The sequence below is a fragment of the Harpegnathos saltator genome, unplaced genomic scaffold (assembly GCF_003227715.2).
Source record: "Harpegnathos saltator strain DR-91 unplaced genomic scaffold, Hsal_v8.6 scaffold8, whole genome shotgun sequence".
NCBI lineage: Eukaryota > Metazoa > Arthropoda > Insecta > Hymenoptera > Formicidae > Harpegnathos > Harpegnathos saltator.
In genome coordinates this window covers 590,878-612,500 of record NW_020230648.1, presented here as the reverse complement: position 1 = coordinate 612,500, position 21,623 = coordinate 590,878, and the positions used below count along the sequence as shown (strand labels likewise).

Sequence of the window (21,623 nt, the reverse complement as noted above, 5' to 3'; positions counted from 1 at the left end):
TTCAATTGGAGATTCTGCATCAGGACATGTAGGAGGCTTCAATAACCTCTATTATCATATTTTTGGAATGATCTTTCTTGCTATAATTCTTTATTATTGGAATAAGCACCAAAATATATAAAAAGCTTGCTATTAATTTCTGTATGATATTAAGCAATTATAGATAAAATCTTAAGTCTTTTGTAGCAATTAATTCAGGTATACAAACTTGTTTCAAACTTCCTTAATTTCCATAAATTTCATTATACATCCTCTTTCCACATATAATTGCTGGGTTTTGGCTTTTTTCTTAATCAACTGTAGAATTTTAATATTTACTTATATTTTCCTTTGAAATTTTCTTTGTGTCAAAATTACTTAACGTATAATATATAAATTTGTCTTTTGATTGATCTTTTGTCATGTCAATAATTCTTGCTTATATATAAATTTTTTTTCAAGAAATGTATAGAATATCCTATAAGTCAAGGTTAATCTCTCAAGAGATGAGTGGGGACCCTGTATAAATGTCGAATTAAAACATATTAAAAGATATTGACATTTTGAACAAGTCTGAATTCTGCTTTCTAATCCGAAGAAAGGGATTGAAAAATATTAGTTCTCATTAAATTTCACTGCGCTAAATGCGAGGCGGCAGTGGTGAATGCTTCGCATTAAAAAGGATTCAATTCATTTCAAGTATGCCTTTCATTCAATTGCAATCGATCATTTTCAAATGCGAACTTCCACATTGAAAAGTATTCACTTCTTCTCCTAATTGTTTTCGGATTCAGAAGCATACAAGATTTTCACGTTCTATTCCCCATAGCATTGAAAAGTATTAGCGCGCGATCCAATCCGAGATTTCTGCAAAGCAGAATTCACGACGAAATCTCGTGAATGCGAAACAATACTTTTAAATACATTTTATATAGAGGACCCAAAAACAAGAAATAAAATTAATATGGACATAAATCCGGATATGCATCGTTCTCGAACTATCGCCATTCTTACGTTGAAATTTAAAATTGCTTTACTTTCGAATTTTTTTTTGTTAAAATTGGAGGTGGTTTTTATAAGTTTTATAACATAATTAAAGTCAAATAAAAGTTGCATTTCCGGACCTATCATATCATAACTTTCTTTCTTCTTTTTGGGTTCCCATTCATCTCCTGAATGATTGATCTTGATTTACGAGACACCCTGTATATGCATGGTATATAAAAGGTACCGAGACGGAGAAATATCACAAAAACTAAGCATTTTAGAAAACATTGTTTCAAATAAAAATTATAGGGGTTTCAAAAGATCTAGTTACTGACCTTATGAGTTTGACCTTGGGTGGTGTCGCCAAGGTCAGGACAAGGTCACTTTGAATTTTTTAAATGGGACCCTCTATTTTTTATTGCATATTATGTTAACCCTTCTTCATACCTTTTCAAAGTATTATAATTTTTTCCACTTTGAATAAGCCGTTTAGAAGTTACGAAGTCGAACTTTTTATGATAAGATGTCGAGCCAACTAAAACAAGATCAAAGAAGTATCCAGCCAGCCAAGGCAAGATCTTTATAAAAGCGTTTGAGAATAATGTTAATCTCTAAAAGAGAAAGTAAAGTCTAACGAATAATCTAGGAAAAAATATTTATCTAATAAACAGAAATTTGTATTAATTAGATAACAAAACCGATAATTCAATTAAAGAAAGAAAAATCAGTAAGAAAAATCATTTAACTTTTCCGTATGAAATAACGCGTGACAAGTAACATGTTCTACTTCTAGTCAAATTCATTGCAATTGATTTGTAGTGATTCGAAGGTGAATTTTAGTGCTGTTATAAATTTAGTACCTTAGTATTACTTTTTAATATTACATGTGTCTGAAATACAAGTCACGAAATTGCTCTAGCCGCTGGCTGGACGGCTTATCATAAAAAGCTCGATAATTTCGAAACGGCTTATTCAAAGTGGAAAAAATTATAATGCTTTGAAAAGGTCTAAAGAAGGGCTACAAGAATATGCAATAAAAAATAGGGAGTCCCGTTTAAAAAATTCAAGATGACCTTGTCCTAACCTTGGTGACGCCACCAAAGATCAAATTCATAAGGTCAAATAGATATTTTGAAATTTTACGATTTTTATTTAAAACACTTTTCTAAAATGCTTAGTTTTTGTGATATATATTTCATCATCCCGGTACTTTTTATACACCCTGTATAATTTATATATAAATTTTATATACATTTGTATATCATCAATAAAAATTATGATAGAGGAAACAGATATTGATTAGATTTTTATAAATATATTTAATTTGAAATTTGCACTTAACAACATTAATATTTTTGTAAAAAAAATTATAGCAAATGGATTTACAATTATTTTGTTGAATATCTCATATCTCTAATTTTATTTATTTGTTATGGTTGATGATAAGTATTTTGATATAAAAAAGTACTGACAAAATATAAAATAGTATAACAGCAATTCAGGTTATACTTGTAAAGGTTAACTTAGATGACTTAACAACCAAATTACTGCTGTAAACATTAATTTATAATGATTTTTCATATTTTCATAAAGTTAGAACTATTGCAGTTTTTTTGATTATATAAATTATAAAGTATCAACAGTTACATAATTTGATACTTAGGTGTCTACTTTGTAATCTTTGTGATCTAATTATTATTATTAATTTTAATTTATATATTAAATATAAACAGATTGTATAAAATATTGCCAATAATATAATTATAGCATACAGACATATACACTTGCTTTTATGTAACTTAATTTTTATCTAAATATTCTTCATCCATAACACAAATAAATCCATCAATTTTATATTCAAGCAAAAATTTTATGAAATAATAATCAGTATTATGAGGACATAGTAATTTACATATAGTGGTTCACAGTACGTTAACGTTAATTATATCATAATTATGTAATAGTATTAATTATCTCATATTGATAAAAATTAAGAGTTCCCTGAAAAAGATATACAAAAAAATTGCAAAAAGGTAAATTTTATCCAATATGAGATTATATATATATATATATATATATATATATATGATATACATAACTTGCATGAAATTCAATTTATTATGTTTTCATAAAATTAAACTAAATGATCAAGACTAATACTGTTTTCAAATTTATTCTTATGTACATAAATATATTTAGAAGGAAATATAAAAAATTTGTGAAATAACAAAAAAAGAACAAAATAAGGCTAAACATCAAAGAAAAAATAAAAATATATATAAATAATTTAAGAAAAATTTTTAACATAGCATATATCGTCTCGGCTATGATAAAATTATAAATATAATCAAATATTTTAGATCATGTAAAAACTTTAACACAGAACTGTCTAATGTATTTATAGATGACTATTTTACTTTGTTCCTTTTTTGTAGCATAAGAAAGAAAAAAGAAAGAAACAGGGCGATTATTCATTTTGTTTATTTTATTGGATGTAACATATTTTATTGAAAATATTTTTTGGTTCTCTTCCAGATGGACCTATCCTGTTTCATAACAAAACAACAATGTGAATGTTTAAACGAGTCGGATTATCATACATTTTCTCAGTGCTTGAATTCGGATAGCGGATATCTACAAAGCGATGAGGACGAGCAGTTGATAATGTCTATAGCATTCTCCCAACCTGTCAAGATTCATTCGCTCAAAATCAAAGCACCCGCAGAAAATGGACCGAAAAATGTCAAACTATTCATTAATCAACCTAGGACAATCGACTTCGAAATGGCGAATTCCAATACGAGTATTCAAGATCTAACGTAAGCTTTAAACATATGTTCACAATTTCAATCTTAAACGAGAGTCACAAGAAACAAAATTACACAAAATACTTTCATGAGAGAATAGAAGAGTATTTTTTATTTGTTGAAGATCATTAAATATTTTCTATTGAGTGTCCCATAAATTTGACTAATTTAAAATGTTATTCTATACAAAACCTTTTTCTTCATGTGGATAACAGTTAAAAATCGATTAGTAAATATATTATTCAATAACTTTTAGTACTATGATAAAGTAGAATATATTCCTTTAAATTTAAAATACTAAAATATATTTATAAGAAAAATAGTTACGTATTATTTTGGTGCAGGTTATCAGCTAAGGATCTTGAAGAAGGGAATCAAATTCCTCTACGCTACGTTAAGTTCCAGAATGTGCAAAATCTTCAAATCTTTGTGATAGATAATCAGAATGGCTCAGAAATAACAAGAATCGATCATTTAGTCATAATTGGTTCACCGATCTCAACTACTAATATGGGAGAATTTAAAAGAGTGTCTGGCAAAAAAGGAGAAAGCCACTGAGAATTTCCTATAAAAATGATTTATTTTAACCGGAATTTTTATTTGTATACTAACATTCCTTTATAATTTCTTTATTATTTTCTTTTCACAAGATCTAATGTATAACGACCATGCATCAGTAATAAAATTTTATTTGAATATCGTGCAAATTTATTCATAATATTTATTACTAACTAACGGAATTAACCTGCACATCGTTCCTATATTTTTCATATTTTTTATTTTCACTTCTTTTTCATTTTGTTTCGTGTCAAAAACTAGATCGTATTACTTTCATTAATGATGCTAGATAAATATGATAAAGTAATAATAAGATAATTATAATCAATAATTAAGAAGTCTCCTTAATTATTTCAAATGTTACAAGAAAAGTAATAAGATAAATCAACTATTTCTCAAAAATTCAGATAGTTAATTTAAGTTCAGTTAATTTAAGTTTTGCATGACGGACAGAATATATCATCCCGATATATCATTGCCCGTACTTAGATGTTCGAGAAATTTATTTTATAATGTTTCAAATAATTCTCAAATAATTATCTAACAGGCTTTGTGAATTCGCCAAGTACCACCACAACGACAAGCTCGCGTCCATCTTTGATCCCAAGCTCTAACTGCAGCTGTCCTTGTCATATTCTGTACTTGTGCTTTACCGCCACATCTGAAAATTTAACGGAGAGAATATTCATATACTATCAAAATATAGAATAAAAAATTCATGTTTCTGTTCTTGTAATCATAAAAATGGTAATACCTCGTACATTGCTTTACTAAAAGTGGCTGTTTCCCCAGGTACAAATGTCGAATAGTATCTACAATCTGGCCACTATACATACAGCCTTCAACGGGATTCATTTCGGGTGTGAAAAGTAGTTGTTCTGGTTCCACTCCATACTCCAACTATAATCACAGATTATTATAAAAGTAATAAATTATATATAACGTACATATATGTATGAATATAGCATTAATGTTTTGAATATTTTTAATAATTAAGATGAAAATTGAATTAAAGAAATAGTCGAAGTTTCTGCACCATTCTTACCTGTAGTGGAAGATTCTGATAAAACAAAACTGGTGAAACTATAGCAGTTATGCTATTACCTTGATATAATTGCGGAATCATGATTTGATTTGGCAATAAGCAACAATCATCTGAAAAAGAAGCGTGATTTTAATAAAATATTATCTAAAACCTTAATACTTTCAAATTCCTAACCTTACATTATTTAAATATTGTATACATTCTAAATTAAACAAAATATATCTTATATACATATAATCATGATATTTGCAGAGAGATGAATTGAGAATGTGAAGAGGTGGAGAATAAAACATAAATATAGAAAATTCAAAAGACATATTTATTGATAATAGTATCGATTTTTTTATTTATATATTTTTTCGAGAAATTTTTTCTTGTCGAAGCCTTTCCCTTTTCCTCTCATAATTCTTACTCTTTTTGATTATCATAATCAATATTTTTAATATTTGATCGTAATTATTATATTAATAATTCAATTAACTGACAAAATGGATGATTTCTATACATTTCCTTTATCGAATCGCAATATCAAAATTAGTTTTTCTATGTTTGTTTCTAACTGTTCCTCTACATCGAATCAATTTGAAGGAACATCTCCGCTTTTTTCGCTGATTCCGGGTTCTCTACATTTGCTATGAAATAATTTGATTCGCATTTCGATTTATTTTTATTTATCTTCTCATTTTTTTCATTCGCATCTTGAATATTTTCTATATACTCTTCATTTGTGGTATCTATCTTATTCTTCATTTCCTCCTCGCTTTTTATATTATGTTGGGTTGTTTCATTCGGAAAAAAATAAATTTTCTCCAATTTTGCGCTTTCAGCTTTTTCTGCTTCTCGAATCAAATCGATGAAAAACAATTCTCTCGGTGACATCGGGGTTTTCGGTGACTTCACTTCCTTCTCCAGCTTTGAATAATCTTGCAAAGAACTTTTTCCGACGTAGTCACTGGCAACGTCCAGCTGATCATTTTCATCCTTTTCAATCTGCATTATCCCCATGTTATCAATATCCTCATCAAACATTTGTTTATGTATCGTTAGAAGTGGTAAATCTTTTCTATGAAGGTTATCAGAATCATTTTTTATTTTCTGATCTGAAAGATTATACATCTTTATTTCGAAAGAATTTGCTTCTTCCGAAGATGTCTGATGAACACTTGAAAGTTTTTCCATAATCTCCGAACTATGTTTTGAAGTCATGTGATTGACTTCGGCATCTTGTCGAGTTTGTAAACGTCTCCTCCAAAATATTATATGTGCATACATGATCATGATCCAGATTAGAAATACGATAGTCCAGAAAGGAACAGGCCAATATGAAAACCAATATGTCTTCGACATATCACATGTTACCCAAATTAGAGGACACAAAATAAACCAATAAACTAGAAATATGCTTAAGGTTAACCAAGAAAAAGACAGATGTTCGCATTTCTTCAAGTTGGACAGCTTGCAGCTGTGATATTTCTTTCCTTGAAGCAACTTGTTTTCTTTCAAAACAAGAGAGTTTTTATGCTTAATCGCGAGCTTGGTTGTCATGGTGTTTTTAGTGAAACTTGTTTCTTGATTATATTTTTATTTTATAGACCGTATTTATATTATACTTTTACACCATTTATATCGTTGTATGTACGTACACATACACACACATACACACATATATATATATATATATATATTTAATCTGGGCAACGTCTGGTTTATATTATTATATTATTGCTTTAGCACTATTACATTGGTATGCAATAATTGTGTTACACAACTGTTATGATGCAAACTATTTAATACTTCTACTTGAACACTGATGCTTTATCTCTCTCTGTTCGAGATTATTTTAACAATTCAGGATGTGGTTATTTTATCATTTCCTAACCATATATCATATTATAGACGGTGTTTTAAAATCATAGATAAAAATTTAAAATAATTTAAAGTAGACTTAAAATAAAATACTTTCTTATTGGAATTTTTTAAATTTTAATTGCATATTAATAGACATACACAAACATACATACACACATACACATTATACAGAGTGTATCTAAAAATATGTTACAAATTTTAAAGGCGTATTCTCCCAGGTAGAACATAGAAGTCATAATGATATCATAATAATGTCAATATGACTTTATTTGTCACTTAAACGTCACTGACAATAAATAACACAAAAATGATTTAAAAATGGCAAAAGTATATATATGCTGCATTATAAATATAAACACTTTAAAATAATCACTTTAGTTTCTGAAATATTTATATCGCTTGAATATATCGTTACAGTTGTGTTAACAATAGCATAAATATAAGTAATATGTAAGAAAGATGATGACATTGTGACCAAATCTTGGAATTTCGTTTATCGTAATATTCTAGTGACATTCATAAAATAACATATGCGATATTTTTAAGAATCTTTGAGGTTTGATGATGTTATTATCCTCAGGAATCTTATATGTAACGTAAACTGTAGATTTTCATACAAAGAATTGTTCATATAACATATATGTATATTAGCCCTTATGAAAAAAACCCTCAATTTTGGGTGTTAACACTCAAAAAACGCTTAATTTTGGGTGTTAAATACCGATAAAAATGCTCAACTTTGAGTGTTATACACCGAATAAACGCTCAATTTTGGGTGTTATACACCGAAAAAACACTCAAATTGGGTGTGATTTCGGATTGTCAATTGAAGATTACACCCAAATGAGGGTTAACGCTCAACGAAAACCCTCAAAATAACGCCCAAGAAAACTCAAAATCTCAAAATAATACCTAAATATTCACATTCATATTCATATTCACATTTTGTACCCTATATTTCTTATGCATAAAACAAATACATGTATAAATACATACACAAATACATACACACGTCCAAAAAAATTTTAGAAATATGATATTTCTAAAATGTTTTTCGGACATTGTATATGTATGGGTATAAGCTATATTATCATTTAAACAAAAAATCACAATGACTACAAAATGAGTAACAAAAGACTATAAAAACTCACTTTGTAATCATGATTAGATCATTTTCTTGTCATTTTGACGTCACTTTGATGTTATTGTGACTTTCTATTTTAATGTACAGTTCTAAAAGTCACCATAACATCATTTCAATATCAAAAGAACATCACCAAACCATCACGAAAACTATATCGAATGACATCATCCTGATTTGTCTTAAAATGACTTTTTTTTATATCATAATTATATTGTTGCGCTCACTCTCGCACTCGCACTGTCTTGCACTCAGGTAAATGAAAACACTCGCGTAAGAATGACAAGCTTTGCTATTTACAGCGTAGCTCACTCAAGCTTTAAACAAGAATAATTCTCAGATCTACAATTCTCGAGTCTATCTACGATGACAGTTTGCCGGAGACTCTCTGTCAGCTGTTGTTGTTTTCTTCTTATCGATTTTCCGTCATCCAGACAATCTTCGTTCAGTTGTCAAAATCAGCATCAGATGCCTAAGGCTCACGGACAACGGACGCTGCCACAAACCTTGTGGCTCGGACACAACAATATTATTATGATTTTTCGTTCTACCTGGGCTAAGGGTCAAAATAAGAAAAAAAGTTCTTATAAACATTATTAATTATTACGCTTTTGCACAGCGTAATAATTAATAATGATCTCGATAGTGACCTTCATTTTTATGTGGTTTTGACAATAGTCCGATTTTGAGGGAGAGATATGGAGGGGGTGCTAATTTTCAAATGGCCATTTTCTTTTATTTTTCGTCGTATCGAATATGGCCATTTGAAAATTAGCATCCCCCTCCATATCTGCCCCTCAAAAATTGGACCAAATTGTCAAAACCATATAAAAATGAAGGTCACTATCGAGGTCACTATTAATTATCACTATTAATTATTAATTATTACGCTGTGCAAAATTTCGACGATCTTTTTCCCCCTAACTTTAGGAGGCTATAACTCGGAGGGAAAGCATGTTTGGACTCTTTATAGGAACTTCTTTTCTTATTTTGACCTCTAGAATACGCCCTTAAAATTTGTAACATATTTTTAGATACACCCTGTATGTATTATCTCCATATTTGTATAGACCTAAAAAAATTGGTCACTTAAGAACCGAGATATTTACCATTTAAATTGACACTTTTATGTGTATTTTAATATGTGTTAATCTTATGTTTCATTTAAATATTTAAATTTTTTAAAAATATATCTAGAATTTTAATAAAAAATTATAATATTAATATTTCCTTGTTTCCTCACCGCGTGCACGTGGCCATATTAAATTGTAATATTCACAAATACACTTAAAAAATTCTAAATTTGAATATTATGTACTAAAGATGTCAGTAAGTTAGTGGTGTTTATCTAATCATCTTTATCAATATAAATAATCTTAACTTCTTGTAATTTTTATTCATTGGACGCGCATACACATATATACACAAACGAATAAAATAACGAAAGATATTCCACTAATATAATAACTAATATAGTGTCTGTGTGAGCATGCGTATGTATATACTATATATAGGGTATCTTATGACACATATAAAGCTCTCATCTACATACAAATTAGGTTAAACTAAGTAAAAAAAATTTATTTATTATTTTGCGAATAATCATGTAACATTTTGAGTTATTAATTAAACTAGTGAAATATATTACAAAACATATATTCTGAATAAAAACATAGAAAATTCTGATTAATAATTAAAATAAATTGGTTAAATATGTTAATATATATTGGAAAAATCGTGCGCAATCATTCACAAATAATCTTTAATCAATAACTCAAAATTTTATGTAGCTTCATGTAAAATATAAAATAATAGGAAATAATACATCACAGTGGCCCTAAAAAGGGCCGATTTTGTGTGTTGTTGTGGGGGGGGGGGGAGCTCATTTATCATAAATGTTCGAAAATGCTGCCATCGACAGCTCGGCACACTCGAACTCGTTTTTCGAAAGTTTCAGCAAACGTTCTTCTGAAACTCGTCTTTCGACAAGTTTCAGAAGAACGTTTGCTGAAATCGCCCGGCATATATTTCTGATGCGATCCATCATATCCTGCCAAGTCGTTGGCGGTTGACGGAACACTGCGTCTTTCAAAAATCCCCACAGATAAAAATCCGGAGGAGTAAGGTCGAGTGATCTTGGTGGCCACCAACTGGACCATCCCGACCTATCCATCGATGAGGGAAAGTGACATCGAGATGATTCCTGAAGGATAATAAACTATGATGTACGAATCCGACCGAGCAATCTCTCCGTAGTGTACATTAGATAATGCGAATGCCTGCGGTATGTTAACTTTGAAGCTTCATATCTTAGAAATGGCTTACGCAAAAAACAAAAATAGGTAGTGTTTTGAAAACGTCTCGACAAGGGCTACAACAATATGCAATAAAAATGGGGGGTTCCATTTAGGATTTTAAAGTTGACCTTTATGTGACTTTCAAACGACAATCCAAGGTCAAGCCAAGGTCACCGTCAGATGTTCCTTTCTGAACTCAACTTTTGTTTGAAACATTTTTCAATAAAATCATCGGTTTGCGAAATATAACACTGTAAACTTTAAAATTGGACACTCGTCTAACGCTCAGTTTACTGCCTTATAACTTTACAAATTTATGTCTATTGATATATACCAATAAATTAATTCATAATAATAGTTAATATATATCAGATAATATATATTATATTAATAGTTTGTGCATAAAACGGTTATGAGAAAGAATTCATAGAGGAATTTAGGAAAAATATAGAAAAATTGACGATTTTCACATCTTTTTGGCCGCCATATTGAATCCGCCGTATTGAAAATTGTGTATTCGATCGAAAATTAATTTCGAATATCAATCTCATTATTTTTAGTGATAATAAGCTGTTGCTTATCCGAAATTTACAAATAATTGTGGAAAAATATGACAATTTTAATTTTTACAATTTTGCCGCCATTTTTAAATGAAAATAACAATTTTGACAAATTTAAAAATATACCCTTAAAGTACAATTATTTTGTGCACCAGTGGTTGCGGAAAAAGTTGGAGTTTCATACTATATCGATGTGAAAAAAACATTGAAAAAAAATTGTTTCCGATTTTTTCGCATTTTTTGACTTAAAAGCCGTCATAGCTTTTTTAGATTTTATTTTATACAAATTCTGATGATGGATTTTGGAAGAGCGTAAAATTTTACGTAAGAAATGATATTTTTCAATTTTTTTTTAGACCTTTGAAGGGATGCTGAAGTCGTCAACGAACTTGCAAAGCGTCGATAACGTAGAGGCGATCGTAAGCAAAAAGTAGGAAACGTTATCATCTGTTATCGACGTTAGTGAATTTTGGTACACATATGTGTATACAAGGTCCTCAAAAAGTCGGGGGACGCTAAAATGTTTCGAAAAATATGAAAGATACGAAAAAATGTTTAATACAAAAGTGGTAGGGCTTAAAAGGATCTATTTAGTAGTCACATCAGTTTGACCATAGGTGGCGCTGCTAAGGTTATATGAAGGTCAACATTGTTTTTTAAATAGAACCCCCTATTTTTATTAGAAATTCTTATAGCTTATCTCGAAAGCTTTCCAAAATACTATAATGAAGTCATTTTTTATTAAGTTCTTTCCGAGTTATGACGCTTGAAAGTTACAGTACCACCGGCATTAGCATTATCTAAAGTGTACCGCGCGGAGGTTGCACGATTGGATTTACACTTCGCACGCGCGCGGGCGAGTGTGTGTGTGGATATTTTTCAATCTATTGTTTTTTACTTTTTCACTTAATCAGATGTTCAAAATGTCTTCCTTCTACTGTTTGGCAATGAGCTAAACGTTCATAAAAACTATTGATCACATAGCTTATTTGTTCTAAAGTGATCAGAAATGCTTTCTGCATTATTCGATTCTTCAGGTCTTCCAAATTACATGGTTTCGTCGCATAAACCTTACTTTTGATGTGTCCCCAAAAAAAGAAATCAAGAGGAGATAGATCAGGTGATCTAGCAGACCACTCAATGGCACTTCTCCTACCTATCCATCGATTAGGAACAGAACGGTTTAAAAATTCTCGAACTCATATCGCAAAATGAGGTCCTGCTCCATCTTGCTGGAACCAAACGTTTTGTATGTCTGCGTCAAATAAATTTTCAGTTTCAGGAATGACATGATCTCGCAATAAATTTTCATATTTTTCAGCATTTAAATCACCATCTATGAAAAATAGGCCTATGATACCGCGACTACAGATCTCTGTCCAAACATCCAATTTTTGTGGATATTGTGTGCGAGGATCACTCATCCAATGTGGATTTTCACTTCAATGTTTACAATTGTGGCAATTAACAGCACCATTTATTTGAAATGTGGCTTCATCAGAAAAATAAAATTCAAAAAATTAGCATTATCACACAGATGCATCAGTTCTTCACAAAACTGCATTCTTCTATCAAAATCATCTTCCATAAGTTCTTGAGCGATAACAATTTTACACGGATAATATATATGCTTTTTTAAAATGTTAGAAACGCTGCCTTCACTGATATCATAGGCTTGTGCTGTTATTGATACGGATAAATGAGGACTTTCCTGAAATGAAATTGGAGAACATCCAAAGTCTTATCATCATTAGTTACGGATTTTGGGCTTCCGCTACGAGATCGGTCTTTAACTGTTCCCGTTTCAAAAAAACGAGTCACTATTCTGCAAACATGGATTTAGAAATAGGATCGAGATCAGGATGTGTAACACTGAATAGATCAGCTACTTCTTGATATGACCTAATACGGTCACCAAATCCTCGATAAATAAATAGCAATATTCTTTCTTTTTCGGTTAATATTTTTCAGAGAAAAATGTGATATTATAATCGGAAAAAGAAACAAAAGAGACAAAGAGTGAGATACGAGGGAGCGCAACTCGTTTTTAGAATATGTGGACCGAGAAGCATCTCTGAATGCACCTCCGCGCGGTACACTTTGGGTAATGCTAATGCCAGCGGTACTGTAACTTTCAAGCGTCATAACTCGGAAAGAACTTAATAAAAAATGACTTCATTAGAGTGTTTTGAGAAGCTCTCGAGGTACAAGAATTTCTAATAAAAAATAGGAGGTTCTATTTAAAAAAACAATGTTGACCTTCATATGACCTTAGCAGCGCCACTTATGGTCAAATATGTGATATGATATGACTACTATATAGATCCTTTTAAGCCCTACAACTTTTGTATCAAACATTTTTTCGTATCTTTCATTTTCGAAATTTTTTTATTTTTCGAAATATTTTAGCGTTCCCGGACTTTTTGAGGACCCTGTATATATTTATATAATATTTATATAGTAAAGACAATTGCCGGATAAGTGCTGATGCGAATACGCTATCCTTTCATCGCATTTTTCCATATATATCTTTTCTCACAGACTTTAGACAAATGTGTGTGTGCTGCATTGTCATTTTGACTTTTCTATTGGGTGAGTGCAAAAGTTCGTGCGGAGTTTGTGAGTAAAAGTCATACAGTGATTAGGCAAACAAAAATCTTTATTCAATCAATGATATATTCTCCATCGTTTTCTATAATCTTTTCCCAACGTTCTGGCAGCATACGGATGCCTCGATCATAAAAACTGCGCGGTTTAGATTCTAAGAACGAAGAGACGCCGTTTTTTAAGGCCTCCAAAGAGTCAAAGTTTTTTCCATTTAAATAATTTTGCAATGACCGGAACAAGTGATAGTCAGATGGTGCGATATCAGGAGAATACGGTGGATGCGTTAAGACATCCCATTTCAGGCTCTTCAGTTTGCGCAGCGTCTTTTTCGAAACGTGTGGTCTGGCGTTGTCGTGATGAAAGACGACTCCCTTGCGATTTGACAAAATCGGACGTTTCTCTTTTATTTTTACAGATTTTTATGTTGGCAATAAATATTGGAACGTAGCTAGTGTATAACATGTGTAGTGTGATCAGCTGATTGCTGCGGGTACTCCGCGTTAGCGCCCACGTCTGACGGTGAGTTGCGCCGCACCTGTCTACCTCCCGTACCCGACCCGCAATAGGTCTACTATTTTTGTTAATAATTTAAAATCTAAGCTTTTGCCCAAATTTTGCAAGAGGAAAAGTTGTTTTAGAATTTTATCAGGATTTTATACTTTTAATAATGGAAGGTTGTTTTGAATCACCCTGTATAATATATCCCTCTAAATCTTCCGAAACATAATTTCTGTGGAATATTATTTATTGCATAAATTATTCTGTATTCATGTATTCATGTTATACCGTATATATCAACAAGTTGAAGAATCAGAGAAGCAGTAACAAAAAGCATATTTCGGAGAAGAAGAAAATATTGGCAGTGTCGCATACACATTCATATAAGATCTATGTGTAGAAAAGAAGAATTAACAACGCAGCACACACACATTTGTCCAAAGTCTGTGAGAAAATATATATATGAAAAAATACGAAAAGGGGACAGTGCGAACATGTTGCCGCTCACTGAACATCTTGACGATCGCTTCACCTTGCATATATATTGCAAATATCTATATACATATATATACAGGGTGGACCATTTTAACCTTTAATGGAGAATAACTCGACCGGTGAGCGAAATAATGAAAAAAGTTTTATACAAAAGTTGTTGGACAAGGAGGGGGACGTATGACCATATCCTTGAATTTGACCTTGACTTTGACCTTAGGGGTTATTTGAAGGTCAAATAACATTTTTTAAATGGAATTGCCTATTTTCGACCCCGGATTTGGAAAGAGCGGGAAATTTTAGAATAGGATATGGTATGATCGATAAGATCAAATGTCATGTTTTGAGGTCATTTCAAAGTCAAAAGGAACTTGTACGTGTATTCATGCGAAAATCGTATCTGTATACGGGGATTTCTAAATTATCTTCTACACTTAGCATTACCCAGAGACAACGACGTCGACGTGGTAGAATTCTGCCTCTTTCGGGGTGCTTGTTTAGAGTGAGTCCCCTTGCCTCTCACTATGCATACTTTGCTATTGTTAATCTAGCTATTCAAAAGGTTTTCGAAAGTTGCACCGTTAGCATTTATGCAATAATTGAGCCTTCTTTGGAAATGGGCCACTGTGCTGAGCAAGACATTTCGTGGAATCGCTTCACAAGCTCGTCTTATGCGATTTTCCATATCTTCTCTTGTTGTGGGTTCTTCTTTGAAAACAACTTCTTTCAAATAGCCCCAGAGATAAAAATCGAGTGACGTCAAATTAGGAGAACGAGGAGGCCATGCAATCGGACCCTCTCGACCAATCCATCGGTTCGGGTACCTTTCATCTAAAAACCTCCTGACTATACGTGCAAAGTGCGGTAGTGCACCATCCTGTTGGAAGAACATCCTTCGCCTGGTTTCCAAGTCTACGTTCTCCAACAAATGAGGCAATTGGTCTGTGAGCAAATCGAGGTACGTATTTGCATTCACAGTACGTTCGAAAAAGAATGGACCGACCAAGTATTAACAATCCCGCACCAGACATTGAGGCTCCAACGGTGTTGATTGTTAATGGATACTTGGTCGGTCCATTCTTTTTCGAACGTACTGTGAATGCAAATACGTACCTCGATTTGCTCACAGACCAATTGCCTCATTTGTTGGAGAACGTAGACTTGGAAACCAGGCGAAGGATGTTCTTCCAACAGGATGGTGCACTACCGCACTTTGCACGTATAGTCAGGAGGTTTTTAGATGAAAGGTACCCGAACCGATGGATTGGTCGAGAGGGTCCGATTGCATGGCCTCCTCGTTCTCCTAATTTGACGTCACTCGATTTTTATCTCTGGGGCTATTTGAAAGAAGTTGTTTTCAAAGAAGAACCAACAACAAGAGAAGATATGGAAAATCGCATAAGACGAGCTTGTGAAGCGATTCCACGAAATGTCTTGCTCAGCACAGTGGCCCATTTCCAAAGAAGGCTCAATTATTGCATAAATGCTAACGGTGCAACTTTCGAAAACCTTTTGAATAGCTAGATTAACAATAGCAAAGTATGCATAGTGAGAGGCAAGGGGACTCACTCTAAACAAGCACCCCGAAAGAGGTAGAATTCTACCACGTCCATGTCGTTGTCTCTGGGTAATGCTAAGTGTAGAAGATAATTTAGAAATCCCCGTATATAGATACGATTTTCGCATGAATACACGTACAAGTTCCTTTTGACTTTGAAATGACCTCAAAACATGACATTTGATCTTATCGATCATACCATATCCTATTCTAAAATTTCCCGCTCTTTCCAAATCCGGGGTCGAAAATAGGCAATTCCATTTAAAAAATGTTATTTGACCTTCAAATAACCCCTAAGGTCAAAGTCAAGGTCAAATTCAAGGATATAGTCATACGTCCCCCTCCTTGTCCAACAACTTTTGTATGAAACTTTTTTCATTATTTCGCTCACCGGTCGGGTTATTCTCCATTAAAGGTTAAAATGGTCCACCCTGTATATATATATATGTCATATATATATCATTTTGAAGCTATGGATGTGTACTTTCATTTAAACCGTGGCCTTTTCAGAAAACCAATATAACGGTTTCAATATGGCGGCTTGAAATCGGAAAAATTAATAGGAAATTTATTATTACTTGATTATATCTTTCATATCGGGTAAAATTCATGGAGTAAAATAGATATTTCTGAAAGTTTTTGAGGGTGATCTTTCCAAATTAATAATTGGATTTTTCATTTAACCTCTTTTAAGGGTTAAAAATAGGGGTTGGGTGTTAATTTTCCAAGTTTTCGTATTGTCATGCCCTAAATGAGCATGACGAATTACCTATAATTAATATATATTAATTGTATTGGTGAAAGTGCCATGCGAAGCACATCCGCCTGCGCCGCACGTGTTGTAAACTAAGCATCACGCCACACAGCGGAAATTCCAAAATCTCCAAAAAAGGTGACAGGCAAATAATACACTGTCTGCATGGACAAAGGTCGCAAGTGACGCGATGTTTCTACAAAATTTGCAGATTCCTTCGGCGACGAGCCTAAATAAACCGGCTGCCAAAGGAACGTTCAGAGCTTAACCACCGGCCGACCGAACCGGACGTGTATCTATTTTTAAGAGTACATCTGTAGCGCGCTAGCAAGAGGGTTAAGTCAATAAGACTCCTTTCTTAAATAAAACTAAATTTTTATTAAAACCTTTACCGCCACTACTGTCTCGTTTAACGATCCCACAACAGTGCACACAATGCCATTCGTTGGTGAGAAAAAATATCTCAGAGCTATCTGAGTATATTCTTCCACAAACCGATCATGCATCAGCATTTCGCCTCCTAGAAGGGTTAGAAATAAGGATTGAGGTGAATTTTCAAGGATTTCGTACACAATGCCATTTGTTGGTAGGGAGAAAATATTTCAAAGCTATTAAAATGTATTCTTCGAGAAACCGATATTCCTTCAGCAAGTTGCTTTCTAAGAGGGTTGAAAATAAGGGTTGGCGAGGATTTGTACAGATTTCTGTGCCCTTAATGCGATTCGTTGGAATGAACAGAATATTTCTGGGCTTTATGAAAAGATTTCAAAAGGAGCCGATGTTTCTCCAGCATTTTACCCTCTGAGAAGGAAATTAGGGGTTGGGGGTGATTACTGGTTGGTTTTATGCACTCAATGCCAATCATTGGAGGACAAAATATTATTATTAATCAAACGATTTTCTAATGCTACTCACGGTACACAATTTTCTTTGGAAAATTCGAAATGAACGAAAAATTTTCTATGATTTCTTTCAACTAAAATAATTCTTGAAGAGAAAGAGAGCGAAAATCCCATTTTTTATATTGAAAATGGATTTTCAATAGGTCTATTCTCTACTCTTACGCTCCAAGTCTCAAATTTTATTATTTCAAGCATAATGTCTCTTCAGATAAAGTCTACGATTCACGAAAACCAAAACAAACTATCCTAATCTCTGATTTCACATTTTTTAGAGGGGTACAATCTGAAGGAACATCAACTTCAAGGGAAATCCCCCGTTCAAGCTCCGGTAATATTTTGTTCTCTCCAACGATTGGCATCGAGTGCACAAAACCAACTAGTAGTCACCTCCAACCCCTAATTTCCTTCTTCTCAGAGGGTAAAATGCTGGAGAAACATCAGCTCCTTTTGAAATCTTTTCATAAAGCTCAGAAATATTCTGTTCATTCCAACGAATCGCATTAAGGGCACAAAAATCTGTACAAATCCTCGCCAACCTTTATTTTCAACCCTCTTAGAAAGCAACTTGCTGAAGGAATATCGGTTTCTCGAAGAATACATTTTAATAGCTTTGAAATATTTTCTCCCTACCAACAAATGGCATTGTGTACAAAATCCTTGAAAATTCACCTCAATCCTTATTTCTAACCTTTCTAGGAGGCGAAATGCTGATGCATGATCGGTTTGTGGAAGAATATACTCAGATAGCTCTGAGATATTTTTTTCTCACCAACAAATGGCATGGTGTACACGAAAACTTGGAAAATTAACACCCGCGGAGCACATCCCGCGACGTGGTAGACCAAAATCAGCGACACATTTCGATAAAAGTTTGGATGTAATGCAATCATTTGTAGAAAATCCTAATTCTTCGATAAGGAAAGTAGCACAGGCGACTGAAGTTAGTATATTTTCCATTGATAAAATTATAATGAAAGAAAAATCCTTTGGCATCCTTTCAAAATAAAATTTATTCAGAAGCTAGCGGAATGTGATTTCGATAGAAGAAATGAGATTTACCATGAAATGATGTGTTAATGCGGTAATGATAATACTTTTCTTGATAATATCATATTTTCCAATGAAGCTTCTTTCGAATTAAATGGAACAGTAAATCGTCAGAATTGCCGCTATTGGAGTGACGAGAACCCTCACTGGATGCGTGATCTCCACACACAGTATCCCCAAAAACTGAACGTATGGGCAGGTTTTTGCGAACGTAGTATTATCGGGCCCTTGTTTATCGAAGGAAATTTAAATGCAAACACTTATCTAGATTTATTGCGAAATCAAATAATTCCGGCTATTGACAATTTATTTGATGAAAATATACAAATTATTTAGTTTCAACAAGATGATGCACCGCCACACTATGCAGTAATAGTGCGCCAATTTTTAACTGATACTGTTCCAAACCGATGGATAGGAAGACATGGAGAAATAGAGTGGCCCTCTAGATCACCAGATCTTCCTCCATTGGACTACTTTTTATGGGGATATGTTAAAAACAATGTATACGCAACGAAACCTGCTAACTTGGCAGACCTTAGGGAACGCATACTACAAGTAAATCTTATCTCACCAGAAATGAGACGTAACGTTTTAAATGAATTTCATCTACGATTAGGTCATTGTCAAGCAGCAGACGGAAGACAATTTGAACACTTAATTCAGTAAAAATTCGTCTACATATACATGCGCGCGCGCTCACACACACACACACACACACACACACACACACACACACACACACGCGCGCGCGCGCGCGCGCGCGCGCACACGCACACACGCACACACGCACACGCACACACACACACACACACACACACATACACATGCGCGCGCACATACAGGGGTGTAAAGCCCGACCATGTAACCTCCACGCGGTACATCCTGGGTGATACAGGGTGTCCCAAAATTCACGCAAGAAATAATTTTGATAGAAAACACAGGTTTATAATTAAAAATTGTAAATTTTTTATTGATTCATAAAGTATACAGTATAGGTTTACCAGATATGTAAATATGAAACCGGAATTTTTGCATAGAAAATACACGTTTATTGTATGAAAATGAAAAAAAAAAATTTTGTTCGAAGTATTGCCCATCGCAAGCTATACATTTTTCCCACCTGTCTGACAATTTGTGGATGCTACGCCAAAAAAAACTGTTGCTCTTTTGAGGCAAACCAGTTATCGAGACATTTTCGTACATTTTCGTAAGAAGTGAAGCGCTGCTCAGCAAGTGCGTGTCCCATCGATGCAAATAAGTAGTAATCGGACGGAGGCAAGTCTGGTGAGCAAGCCGCATGCGAAAGTATTTTCTAACTAAACGCCTCAATCATTTCCTTGACCAGTTTTGCTGTGTGTGATGGTGCATTATCATGAAGCAAAATCACTTTGTGTTGCCTTTTTTGATATTCTGGTTGTTTTTCACGCAAAGCTTGATTCAAATCGATTATTTGTTGTCGGTAGCGTTCAGTATGAACGGTTTCGCCAGGTTTTAGTAGCTCATAATAGATCACACCCTTCTGATCCCACTAAACACAGAGCATTGTCTTTCGTCTATAGCGATTTGGCCTTGCAGTCGATGTCGATGGTTCACCTGGAGTTACCCATGATCTTTTTGATTTGACCATGACTGACGCTTAGGATTCTCAAAATATATCCACTTTTCATCGCCAGTCACAATTCGACGGAGAAATGACTTTCTTTTGTATCTGGCGAGTAGCATTTCGCAAGTGGTTTTTCGGTTTTCCTGCTGTCTTTCATTCAGTTCATGTAGAACCCATTTTCCCCATTTTCTTTTGGATCTTTCCCATGGCTTTCAAACGTATGGAGACGGCTTCTCGTGTCACATTTAATTGATCCGCGAATTGTTGTTGCGTTTGAGCGTCATCCTCACCCAACGATGCTTGCAATTCGCTGTTCAAACTTTTTCGGTAGTCTTCCACGTTTTTCGTTTCTCACGTCAAAATCGCCACGTTTGAATTTTTTAAACCACTCAAAGCACTGTGATTTACCAAGAATATGCTCACCGTAAGCTTCGACAAGCATTCGATGCGATTCTGCAGCAGCTTTCTTCAAATAGTAACAGAAAATCAACGCTGTCCGCAAATCGTAGCTTCCAGGCACAACATTCGACATTTTCAACGCTATTACAAACTATGCTGTTGTATGAAACTTGTATTGTTGTGAGTTGAAAATCTTTGTCAGATGTCAACAAATAGAAATGGCACCAATGATGCGGTTTGACGGTAACAGCATTGACAGCTAGGGCCATCTATGGGCAAATTCCGGTTTCATATTTATAGACCTGGTATGTATGTAGTTATGTAGTATAGGGTTATGTATGGAATAGCATATCGGATAAATGGCCTCTACGACTTTGCTGGCACATATGCACTCTTTTGCTGAAATTTTCCATGACCGTTTTGCATAAATGTGGCTGAATTTCGTTGATATATAGCGCTCAATTTCCTCCTTCAAGACGTGGGTGGTCGTGAGTTTGTTGGCATAAACCTTAGACTT

General features: G+C 33.3%; 3 protein-coding genes across 7 annotated transcripts in view; 1 reads left to right on the top strand and 2 right to left on the bottom strand.

The window, feature by feature from the left end:
* Window positions 1-4,469, top strand: part of Txl (Thioredoxin-like) — a 5,412-nt gene extending 943 nt beyond the window's left edge. The window contains exons 2-4 of the mRNA XM_011138043.3: window positions 1-28; window positions 3,502-3,785; window positions 4,118-4,469. The exon at window positions 1-28 is cut by the window's left edge and continues 252 nt beyond it. Coding sequence (XP_011136345.1) covers window positions 1-28; window positions 3,502-3,785; window positions 4,118-4,331 — 526 coding nt within the window. The 3' untranslated portion in view covers window positions 4,332-4,469. The remainder of the gene's footprint in view (window positions 29-3,501; window positions 3,786-4,117) is intronic.
* Window positions 4,470-4,517: 48 nt separating this feature from the next.
* MED16 (mediator complex subunit 16) overlaps window positions 4,518-21,623 on the bottom strand; it is a 100,403-nt gene continuing 83,297 nt past the window's right edge. For 4 of the 5 annotated variants that reach the window (XM_025306803.1, XM_025306802.1, XM_025306805.1 and 1 more), the window contains 3 exons: window positions 5,377-5,486; window positions 5,086-5,231; window positions 4,518-4,992 (listed from right to left, as the gene is read on the bottom strand). In XM_025306803.1, coding sequence (XP_025162588.1) covers window positions 4,872-4,992; window positions 5,086-5,231; window positions 5,377-5,486 — 377 coding nt within the window. In that variant the 3' untranslated portion in view covers window positions 4,518-4,871. The remainder of the gene's footprint in view (window positions 4,993-5,085; window positions 5,232-5,376; window positions 5,487-21,623) is intronic. The other variant, XM_025306804.1, reaches the window with a different exon arrangement.
* On the bottom strand, window positions 5,495-7,259 carry LOC105181338 (uncharacterized). Its single transcript, XM_011138041.3, has one exon. The coding sequence runs from the start codon at window positions 6,919-6,921 to the stop codon at window positions 5,944-5,946; it is 978 nt and encodes a 325-aa protein (XP_011136343.1). The 5' UTR covers window positions 6,922-7,259; the 3' UTR covers window positions 5,495-5,943.

Bases quoted from the DNA above. Each gene is read 5' to 3' on its own strand.
- LOC105181338 (XM_011138041.3), bottom strand. From the start codon at position 6,921: ATGACAACCAAGCTCGCGATTAAGCATAAAAACTCTCTTGTTTTGAAA.